The sequence below is a fragment of the Hibiscus syriacus genome, unplaced genomic scaffold, assembly GCF_006381635.1.
Source record: "Hibiscus syriacus cultivar Baekdansim isolate YM2019G1 unplaced genomic scaffold, ASM638163v2 tig00110788_pilon, whole genome shotgun sequence".
NCBI classification, from domain to species: domain Eukaryota; kingdom Viridiplantae; phylum Streptophyta; class Magnoliopsida; order Malvales; family Malvaceae; genus Hibiscus; species Hibiscus syriacus.
Window position 1 is genome coordinate 2,314,966 of NW_024062863.1, and position 12,456 is coordinate 2,327,421.

At 32.9% G+C, this 12,456-nt stretch overlaps 1 protein-coding gene and 1 pseudogene across 1 annotated transcript; both read right to left on the minus strand.

The window, feature by feature from the left end:
• Nucleotides 1-3,322: 3,322 nt before the first annotated feature.
• On the minus strand, nt 3,323-5,582 carry LOC120140874 (annotated as a pseudogene).
• A 2,169-nt stretch (nt 5,583-7,751) lies between these two features.
• LOC120140872 (linamarin synthase 2-like) lies at nt 7,752-9,331 on the minus strand. Its single transcript, XM_039155871.1, has 2 exons — nt 8,739-9,331; nt 7,752-8,671 (listed from the first exon to the last, which is right to left on the minus strand). Exons 1-2 carry the CDS (start codon nt 9,238-9,240, stop codon nt 7,752-7,754), a joined length of 1,422 nt encoding a protein of 473 aa, XP_039011802.1. The 5' UTR covers nt 9,241-9,331.
• Between the last annotated feature and the right edge of the window lie 3,125 nt (nt 9,332-12,456).

Below are 12,456 nucleotides of genomic sequence, written 5' to 3' on the forward strand. Positions count from 1 at the left end.
ATTCCGTACACCCGAAACCAGAGTGGACTTGGTGGTATTGCTCTTCTCTCAACTCAAACAACACTCAAAAGAGAGGAGTGTTTCAAAGCAAATGATTGCTTGGGATATCACAAAGTGAATGAAATTACCCTCTATTTATAAGCTAAATAATGAGGGTAAAATAGTCACTTCTAAATCACAATTTAATTCTATTAAACATAGAATTAAAAACCATTAAAAGACCGTTACAAATTGAGCATTACCAACACAAGGAAATTGATTTCAAAAATTGGTGGTCTTATAGGAGTGAAGAAGAATCTTCACAACAAGAAAGAACATCCAGTAGAATAATATAAACGAAAACGCTAACATCTTTTCTATCTAATCTTTTATTCGCAATTAATTATATTTAATTTTATATCTAAATTTAGAGGACATGTTTGTCTATTTATTTGTTATGAATTGGTGAATAAATTTTTAATTTGAGTAAACATCTTCATTTATAATATTTATAACTATGATTATTTATATATTTATTAACTATTTTAAAAATATTATAGATATGAAATTTAATTGAGTAATTTTTTTGAAACAAACCTTTATTTAATTAACCGACAATAGTTTCTTGCAAGACAAGAAAAAATATAATTTAGAAAGTCATAAGCAAAGGAGATAGATTAGAAGCATGTGCAATAGATGACCAATCAGCTAAAACATGATCAGTGGAATTTGCCGAGTGTAGTATGAAACGTATAATAATACGAGGAGATATATCTAGTAGTTGACGAGTTTCTGTAACATAATAATTTATTATGTTAGTTGAAATTTGAGGAAGATTTTCAATATTGATGATATCATTTTTGTTTTCGCTTCAGTTTCGGGAGTGCAACAGATTAACACTATTTGGTTGTGGGGTGAGACGAGGAGAAAGAGAGTCTCATGTCTTCTGGCAAAAAGTTAATTTAGTTCCTTTTACACGTTCTTAGATATTCGATCATTGTCAGGTTAGTCATTTTAGACCGGCTTAACATCAGAGATAGACTATTGAGAATGAATATTTTGGTTGATCCTAATTGTTTGATTTGTAGTGTTACTTAAGATATTAGAGATCATTTGTTTTTCAATTGTCTATTTTCGTGTTATTTTCCCGACTTATGCAGCAAATTTGTTATAGGGATCTTAAGCTGGAAAACACACTATTAGATGGGAGCACTGCACCGAGACTCAAAATATGCGACTTTGGCTAATGAACCTATACTAATTATTCAGCATCAATCTGTTTTATTTGCTAAATAAAGTTATGTTACTCGGACTCGGATAAACATATCGAAAGAGTGTTCGATATGGGTGTTGAAAACAAAATGAAGAGTCCGAACAACATAGCTCTAAAGTAAAGTTACTAACTTTCTACTGTATGTTTCAGTCAAGTGTGTTGCATTCCCAGCCCAAATCAACAGTAGGAACCCCAACTTATATTGCACCAGAGGTCTTGTCTAAAAAAGAATATGATGGGAAGGTAAATTCTTATTCTTATTAAGTTTTTTTCCCCTTCAAAAACATTCTGATTTTCGAATTGGATTGTCATATTCGACTAAACCACTCCGAAGAAAAAGAAAGCTTAGAAAAAACATTTTGGAAAAATTTTAGGTTGCAGATTTTTGGTCTTGTGAGGTTACTTTGTATGTCATGTTGGTTGGGGCTTATCCTTTTGACGACCCTGAAGATCCAAAAAAAATTCAGAAAAACAATTCAGGTTAGTTGATATTAGTAAGATCCATGCATAATGTAGATATTACTAATTAGACCCGAAAAGGTATTCGATATATATCCGAACATGGAAACTTTTATTAAAAAAATTAAAATATACCCGTATTAGATACATACACGTATATTCTTTATCCGATCACCATATTTTTTTTCAGAGGATAACTATACCAGAAATCAAACAGCATCCCTGGTTTCTAAAGAACTTGCCAAAGGAGTTACGGAAGGAGGCGACAATGAAAACGGAGAAGAAAGTGAAGATGTATCACAGTATTGAAGAAATATTGTGTGTAATCGACGAAGCAAGGAAAGGCGGTGAAGGTCCAAAATTTGGCAATGGATTACTAGGTGGTAGCATGGATCTCGATGATGACCTGGATGCGGATGCAGACATTGGTGATTTAGAGACGAGTGGTGATTTTGTGTGTGTATTAAGAGCGTGAGTTTTGAAAACAGTTATGTATGAAAACTTTTGAGAACCAATCTTTACTGAAAATTCAAATAAAAGAAGAAGAAAAGCAGCGTATGGTTTCGTGGATGATGATGATTTTTCATGGATGATGATGATGTTTCATTTGCATCAAGGCATTATAATAAAGAAGGATGAGTAAAATAATCGAATGCTGGAAAGTGGTTGGGTAAGTGGATTAGTTTTTATGAGATAAACTTATTACTAAACCACGAATTAAAACAATATATAGGGTAAAGTACACAAATGGTACCCCGACTATAGTGTTCTTTTTGTTGAATCTCCCGACTATTAGAAGTTACAAAATGATCACTCTATTATTCATATATTCTAAATCCGTTATTTTTCAATAAAAGAACTTACGATTGTCTGAGCTGGATGTTAACATGCTGATTGAGATATGATAGTCGTCTGATATTATAAAATCAAATTTTAGCATATCTCAATCAACATATTAACGCCCAGCTCAGACTACCGTCAATTTTTTTAACGATAAAGGACGAGTTTGAAACATATGAATAGTCGGGTGACTATTTGGTAACTTTTGATAGACAAGGACTCAACAAATCAACAAAAAATTAAGAATAGGAAAAATAACGGTATTAGTAACAAACTTATTATTATTTCTCTATTTGGTCACTAAATTTTTTTTTACAAAATCACTGTTAATATTATGTTTGTCTTTCTATTTTGGTCATTGATAGTTAAAAAATTAATGATCATCCGTCATGGATTCATTTTTTTATTTTTTATATCCTTTCTCTTCACACGTCAACACTTCATGTGTTACTTTCCCTTATATGATCCAGGTTTTAATTTTTATTTTTATATCCTTTCTCTTTTCTCGTCGACACTTCATATGTTATTTTTCTTTTTATTTATTCGATCAATAAAGTGATAACATATTATTATCTTATTATACATATAAAATGAGAAAAAATATTGTTATTAGTGATCGAAGGGAGTGTCAGACCCAAGTCCTGTGGTATAGCTATATATGATTTTACAAAAACTTCTAATACATATGGTGTGTGTGTGTTTGTATATATATATATACTAATAGAACAATTGAACATATACATACTGGGCATCCATCCTTAAACTAGCTTTACAATCCCACATCGAAATTGTATTAATTATTGTAGGTTATTACATGAATATTAAAAGGAATAAAAAAAACTTTCTTTTGGCTACAAATTACTTGTTTTTATTACAGACGCTCATGGAAGACCATTGTTTATATACATAAGCGAAGTGGTGGAACTACGTGGTACTCAATAATGGAGGTCTAACAATGGTGGAAAGCATTGACAGAGTTTGTCAATGTCAATTATGAAATATGATTAGGGAAGAGAACTTAAGGGGAGGGGCCAATCAAATGCAGCATCGTCTAAATCGAAGCCGCCATAGAACCTCATTTCCACGTCTTCCATGCTTTGGTCATCGTCCCGATCTCCGGCTGATATTTCATCATCATAATCAGAACCGACATTTCCGGTGACAAAGTCCCAGGCCAAGTAACCGGATGTGACTGGATAATTTGAACAATCATCACAGCCTTTCATCCCCAAATAATCGACAACAAGAGGTACGATAACTTTCAGTCGAGAAAATTTCTTGAAAAATTTCTGGTCTAACTTCACATTCCAACAGCCTCGAACATCCAATAATTCAAGCTCAGGACAGTTTTCAAGTACCTTAAGCACACCTTCCGTGATAATAAGCAGGTATGCCACCTCGAGTTGCTTGAGCTTTGGCATCGTCATAGCAACGGAAAAGGCCTCATCGTCTTGAGACAGTTTATCGATTACCTCTAAAGGGTGCATTGTTCTCCTCAACCCCATTAGTAGCTTACAGTGCTTGCCAATCACTTCAAGAGCTGGAGCTCCGATGTTCCTGCAGTAACTAACATCCAAGAAAGTTACTGAAGAATGCCTCCCAGCAACCTGTTCAACTATTGAATCGCTTAATTCGCTTCCTGGCAGCCGTAAAGTCTGAAGAGATTTGGCACTAGAAGCAGGGAAGAATGAGTAAATAATAGCAGCAATAATCAAATTCACAATATCCACAATCGATTTGCTAAATAAAACGGAATGTGACCATTATGCGCTGACAGTAGAATTCGATTCAGATTCTTTAGAATCTTTACGGCTATGATTGTTATTATTCCCTAATCTATTAGTAAGATACTTAACATACAGATCTTCAATAAAATCACAGCCAAAAATGAAAAATATAAGCAGGTTCATCCAACCATGTATTAGTTTTTGGTCTAGTGTTGGTTGCCTTAGCTAATAAATGGCAGCATTTTCCCATTAAATCTAGTGTTCTTCAGTTCTTCGATAAATTTCATGCAAAGGGATATGAACAGATATTGCAATTGAAAGACATGTTCGTACTTATCCGCGATGAACGAAAAGCTCTCATCATTAGCTAGACCGGTAACACACAGATTTTTGAGTGAACCTGAGCTTCTAGTTATCAGCATTCAAAGCATCCGGTCGAGGGTTACGGTCCGGCATTGGTGGCTCCATTGTTCAATGTCAATGTCCCGCCAACAATACGGTCCTGTAACCGCCCTCCACCACGATTTGCAGAACCTCGGGACAATAGTAAGTATTTCCTGAAGTGAAAGATTCTTGAAAATCAGCCCCAAGGCATCCGGAATCAATTCATCCCAGCATCTGAAATCGCCATTATCTTCCATCAAATCCATGTTTCCCCTCCAGCTAAAGCATAACTAAATATGAATCTGCAAGCAGTTAACAAATATAACTAAAATAGAACGATAACATAAGCTGATTGACAATTAGAACAATATGAAAATGGGGCCTCAATAATTACAAATTGAAGTGCTAATCAGTAACTTTTTTTTAGTAAAAAAACATTTTTGAACATAGAATGAGGTTTCAAAATCAATAAAATCTGAGTTTCCTGTTGAAAGAGGCCAGCTTTGAATAGAAACATGAGGTCTTATGGTAAGAAATATAGATCAGAGAGGAAAAATCATTAAAACCAACATCATTTTGTACTATTTAACATCACTAAATGAGTGACACTATAGAAATGTAAACATTATATTATATTTACACATAACATTTATGTACTAATTTCACACACTTTATAGATAACAAGAAAAAAAAAGAGAGAGAACAAAAGAATAGGAAGAATTTACTAGAAGATGGGTATTTTTGTTTTCATGAATATGCAGAAACCCGGTTTATCCGCCAGAAACAAGGTTAAAAGGAGAGAGAAACCTGAAAGAAAGAAGAAAGGGAAAGAGAGAGAAAGAGAGCTTAAATGGTAGTAGAAGACTACAGAAAGAACAATGGAAACTAAAAATGAAGCAAACTCCAAAAGAAATAAATCAATGGAAAGAGAAAGGGAGAAACATGAAGGAAAGGTAAATAATTGAAGGAACTCAAATGTTTTTATTTAGTTTGAGTAAACACTGTAAATCTGTAACAGAGGACCCAATTATAGTCGTTGACTACTATTTTTTTGTTAATTAGACTATTTAATTATTTAAATACATTTAATCAGATCGTTGTTAATATTTAATGAAAGTATTGACGTAGTAATTAATAAAATTAATATAATTACATATTTGATCCTTTTTACTTATATATTATATCAATTTAATCTTAATTTAATAAATATAAATAAATTTGATTTTCAAATCAAATCATATCACGTGTCATCACCTAAGAAATAGCTAAGAGATTTGAACAAGCATCCTACGATAACAAAGGGATCATCAACCATTAAGATAAACCCATTTTATGGTTTATAATAGAATACATTGTGTAGATTAAATATATCTTATTCTTATCTTAATTTTAAAATATATATTTTATTTTAATTTTAAAACATATTTTAATATATTTTATTCCTATTTTAATTTAGAAATATATTCTATTTTTATCTTAACTATAAAAAATATATTTTTATCTTAATTTTAAAATATTATAAGAATAAAATTTAAATATTTAATTTAAGGTAAAAAATATTTTTTAAAGTTTAGAAAAGATTAATATATATATATATATTTTAATTTAGTTAAGATAAAAATAAAATATATATTCAATTTTATTAAGACGTGAATTTAAGTTATGATGTATATTATATTTTGAATTTAAAATTATACTAAGATACAAATTATATATCACATGTAATCCATTTTAAGGCAAATAATTAGCCTTGTCAATGCTATTTTTTGTCACCCACACAACCCAAGTAAGAATCCCACCATTTGAGGATGACAACTGTCACCCTTTAATTGGTGAAAACTAAATATATTAAATTAAAATAAATTAAATCCTCTAATCGAGTGGCGACACGTTTTATGATATTTTGCACTACTGACATGTGGTATGATCTAATTCGAAGATTAAATTTATTTTAATTTATTAAAATTAATATCAAATTGATATAATATATAAGTAACATTGACCAAATATATAATTATATTAATTTTATTAACTGTCACATCAATACTTCCGTTAATTGTTAACAACCAGTGGCCTGATTGAATGCATTTAAATAGTTGGGTGACTTGATTGACAATAATTTAAAAATAATGGTCAAAATAAAAAGAAATTTTAATTGGATGGTCACTAATATAATTTATTTTTTATGTCCGCAAGGTTAATTTGAATTAATCATAACAAGGGCCATGAGAAAAAAAAAAACGTTGATATTTTAGCCCATTGAATATCGACCCTGACCCAACTTGAAAAACGATTACATTCAATCCAATTAGAATTTTGTTCTAAGGAACTTAAAAAAAATGATTTTTGTTATAAGGAAAAGGGTACTACAAGAATAGTCACCTTGTTTAGTGTTGTTTACTTTTGGTCATCAATAAAGTTATATTCTAATAATTTATGTTAATTTAATCAATAATTTATTTCTAAATTGACCTCTAAATTTCTTAAAATTTATTTTCCATTCTATTCAATAAAAATAATAGGGTAAAGTACACAAATGGTCCCTTGGCTATAAGATATTATTTTATTGAGTCTTCTGACTATTAAAAATTACAAAATGGTCACCCAACTATTCTTTATGTTCCAAACTCATTATTTTTCGTTAGAAAATTAACAATATTTCTAGTTGGACGTTAATCTGCTAATTGAGATATGATAAAATTTGATCTCATAATCTTAAACGACTATCATATCTCAATCAACAATGTTAATATCCAACTCAAATTGTCATTATTTTTTTAACGGAAAATGATGAGTTTGGAACATAATGAATAATCGGGCTACCATTTTGTAACTTTTAATAATCGAGAGATTAAATAAAGTAATATTATATAGTCGGATGACCATTTGTGTACTTTACCCAAAATAAAATTACTATTAATAAAAGAAAGGGTAGTAGACTCTGATGGTGAATTGATTTTCAGTTCAATACTTATTGTTATAGGAATACCATAATGGAAATTGAACTCCATCAACTTATTAAGCATTCAACTTAGAATAAATCCAATGATCCAACATTAATACAAAAACCTCAACACCGGAAGACATTGTTATAGTATGTTCTTTATGAATTTACTAAGGTTGTTGTAAGAAGTCCCTCCAACCTCGGTTGCTTCTTCAGCTTTCTTCTTCCATTCCAAAGCTTTGTTCTTCATTTTCTTCCCTTTATCCCCTTCCATCATCATCTTCACAATGCATGTAACTTCATCACGCTTCACATCATTACTGATCTCCATTCCGATTCCCCATTGATTGCACAGATACAAACAATTCGTCGGCTGCTCATCGAAAAACGGCCAACAAATCACAGGCTTACCTCCACTGATACTCTCCAGTGTCGAATTCCAACCACAATGTGTAAGAAACGCTCCGACTGAAGGGTGAGAAAGCACTTGATCTTGATGGCACCAATTCACCATTAATCCCCTGTTTCCGATCTCTTTGTAATACTCTTCCGGCAAGATTTCAGGGCTCCCCATCACCATATCAGGCCTCACCACCCATAAAAACGGGTGCTTGCTGTTCGCAAGACCCCAAGCAAATTCCTGGAACAGTTGGTGTGTCATCACGGTTATGCTGCCATAGCTAACGAACACCACCGAGTTAGCTTGTCTCTCGTCAAGCCATTCGAGACACTCCGAGTCCTCTTTCCATAAGCTGGACCTGAGCAAGTCGTCTTGGCCGAGAGGAGTGAGCTTTTCGAGCAGCGAAAGGGGGCCTATGGTGTAAATGTTTGGGGACTTTGCGGCGATTGCCTGCAGCACTTCGTGTTCTAGCTCATCGAATGTGTTTAAAATGATTGCTGAAGATTTTAGACAATTTCGAGATTCTTCACTCATGAAATTCAACATTATGTCGGTTTGATTCGTTGTTCTTATCAATGTTGGGAAATCTTTGAGCCTCATGTTGCTCATACCAGGGACTCCGTGGACCAGTTTGTCCAGTGTGCCATCGTTGCTGAAGTTTTCATCTGCAGACACATAAAAAATAACTTAGTTGATCGTGTGATTCTTCATTATTGAGGTGGAAAAGTGTACCTTTAAATGGAACAATGCCTCCTTTGATGAGTTCACTGAAATGCAAATATGACATGAAACCGCAAGCCGAGGTGGTCCAAAACTGAGCTTCAGGTATGCCTAGTTCCTTAGCTGCTTTAATTGTGAAGCTCATGATACCATCTGAAATAATACAGCTCACAGGTGGGCAATCTGACGAACCATTTAGCTTACCCAGCAACTCCCTAAATGGACCGGAGCAGTTTCTCTTAACCGAATCGGACAGAACCCATATGTCTTGGGTTGCATCACAGTCTGATGGCGGCAACCCATCGGATATGGTCTCGAACCGAAAGTCGGACTGGCTGGTGAGAAATCCAGGACCCTTGGACCTCACTAGGCGCCTATGGTTAAATTCAGTGTTGACAAAGGTGATGTAGAAGCCTCTTGAATGTAAAAGATTAGCTAACTGCATTAAAGGGTTTACATGGCCCTGAGCTGGGTATGGGACAAAAACTGCGTGAGGCTTAGTGATTGATCCCATGCTTAGAATGAACTCAACTCCCTAATTTGAGGCAGTATTTATAGAAGAGAACAGCAACTATATTACTCGGACTCGGGTGTAAATGTCGAGTATATGTAGTACTAATATATTCAAGTTCAAAATCTTCGTACTCATCTTCGAATATGTATTGGACAAAAGAATCTGCAATTCAACCTGGAGTTTTAGGCCGTAAAATCCTGTGCCCTGAACTCTGAACCTTGAACGCCAACCTGGTTATGAAACGAGCCGAACAATTCAAACAAAAATTTAACAGTGCTGGAAATGAAATATGTATTCAATGAAAATGGTTAATATACTACACGACAACTGCATAGTCTACAAAGTCCGACCCTAAAACCCAGCAAAAAACCAGACATAAAACAAGAAAACAGATTTTAATCTAATGAAAATGCTTCTGCCTTGTCAGCACCATGTTAGAAGCTCCATGTATTATGGAATATGCCATTTAAGCCTGTACATGTTTAAAAGATTTGCTTTGTAAAACCCACCCATTGGAGGTTCGTAGATTAAACGAACTTTAAAAATAAAAGGATGTAGATTTCAACGCCAATGAAAAGATATCAAATCTATATCTATTCTACCATTTGATAATCCGAAGAGACAAGAAATCTGCTTCAGTGTTATCAATGATTTGAATGCTGTCCTGTTCTAAAACAATTTCCCATTTTATACTTTTCTAGTTGCTGCAGATAAATAAAAAGAAACCAATGTCACTGGCCAAATCTACTCTTGATTTTTTAAATTTCTTCTGCAATTTTAAAACAAATTCCAGTTCCGAAGCAAAACGACCGAGGCAGGGGCACACTCTTTTATTTTTATAATTGAGTTGAGAGATGTTATATTTTTAAGGTAAATATTAGAATTTGAATTTAATATGAATATCTTTAATAACTCAATTAATTAATATATATCTGATTTCATTATTTAATAATACATAATTTTACTAAATTTTAATTATTTTATTTTATTATATATTTTATATCTAATTTATTTTATTTTAATAACTTAAAGTTATCATTAATAATTAAAATAATTATTAATGATAACTTAACGCTCTTAATTACTCCACTTGTTAGGCAGTGAACCAGCGTGTCCGTGCATATACTTTAGAAATGCTTAAGGTGAATTTGAGCGCCATCACCATGTCTGGCCGAATCAATTGCGTGTTGGTGTGACCATTATTTCAGTTTGACTTGACTGATTAGTCCATCATTAAGGGTGCGTTTGGTTCATGGAATATAAGATTATCAGTGGGAATAAAATATTATCAAGGAATAGGATTACTGAGAATGTTACATTACTATGTTTAGTTTGTTTGGCAGAAATGTAAGATTACAGTGTTTGGTTGAAGAAATAAAAGATTACTAGAATGTATATTTTACCAAACTTTCCTTGTTCTATATTTTTTAACAAGTGAAATTTTAAATATTTAAATAAAAATTATTTATATGAAAATTCATCGATAATATTGTTGAAAACATTTTGATATTTCGATATAACAAATAAGTATGTTTGTTCGAATCATTTTCATGTTTGGATTCAAATTTGATAAGTTAAATTTCACTGCTTCAATTTGTTGCTAAAACTTTCATAAATGATCATCCATGTCCACGACATTAATTAAGGATTTCATTAGGGTACAATTCCCTTGATCAATGTCATTTACACATTTTAATCAAGACATGTAGATGTTCAAAGTCAAATAATTTAGACACCAAATGGTACTTTGTCAAAGTCAAAAATTAGGCACCTAATTTTTGTTGAAATTGGGTAATGGGATAATTAATTTTAGTCATTGTAATTTAGGGTATTTATAAGATTAGTCCTTAAGTTTCAACTATAAATACCCTAGCTCATTTAGCTTCAAAATCATCCCAAATCATTCTAGCTTTCTTCCAATACTAGAGAGATTTTATAGAGTTTCTTAAGAGCTGTTTTCTCCTTTTTATCTAGAGAGAATTATCAATGTTTTCTCCTTGGTAGATCGAGAGAGGTTGTAATTCCTATTTTCTCATAGTGAAATTCTTTTACCGTTGCATGTGGTTTTTACCCTAAATTTTTAGAGGTTTTCCAAGTAAATTTTGTGTCTCTTTTATCTTCATTTTTATTTTCTCAAATTATTAGTTGCGATTTTGCTCTATCCGATAGTCGTCTTCCGCAACAATTGGTATCCGAGCCAGATTTGAGTGTGTAATATCTGCTTATTATCTTTGTGGTTGCCACCAAAAGGTGGATCCTCCAACATAAGAAAATAAGAAGGTATTACCCATTCTTTGAGGTTCTAAAGAACTATTCACGATAGTGAAATAGTGGGAGCTATCAATAATAGAAGCTATGGCAACGAAATTTGATATTGAAAAATTCAATGGGAGAAATTTCTCATTGTGGAAATTGAAGATGAAGGTCATCCTGAGGAAAGACGGTTGTCTAGCAACTATCAGTAAAAGGCTAGTAGATTTCACAGATGACAACAAATGGATCGAAATTGACGGGAATGCTATGACAAACTTTCATCTAGCATTAGCAGATGAAGTATTGTCAAGCATCGATGAGAAGAAGACAGCTAAGGGGATATGGGACAATCTCACCAAATTGTACGAGGCCACATCGCTGCACAATAAAATTTTCCTTAAGAGAAAATTGTACACTCTCCGTATGCCAGAATCTACTTCAGTGACAAAGCACTTAAATACACTGAATACTTTATTTTCTCAGCTTACATCCTTAAGTTGTAAAATAAGAGAACAAGAACGTGCTGAACTTCTACTTCAAAGTCTACCGGATTCGTATGATCAACTCATCATCAACTTGACAAACAGTAATGTCACTAGTCTAGTCTTTGATGATGTTGCAGCTGCTGTTCTACAAGAAGAAAATTGACGCAAGAACAAGGAAGACAGATAAGTAAATCTGCAACAAGCAGAAGCGTTGACAACGATGACAACGATGAGAGGGAGATCAACAGAACGTGACCAAAGCAGCAGTCACAAACATGGTAGATCAAAGTCGATGAGCAAGAAGAATTTAAAGTGTTACAACTGTGAAAAGAAGGGTCATTTGAAGAAGGATTGTTGGAGTCTAAATAAAAACTCCAATCCACAAGGCAATACCGCAAACACTTCAGATGATGGAGATGCTCTATGCTGTGAAGCGTTAACCACTGTGGAAGAAAGAAAACGATTTGCAGATATATGG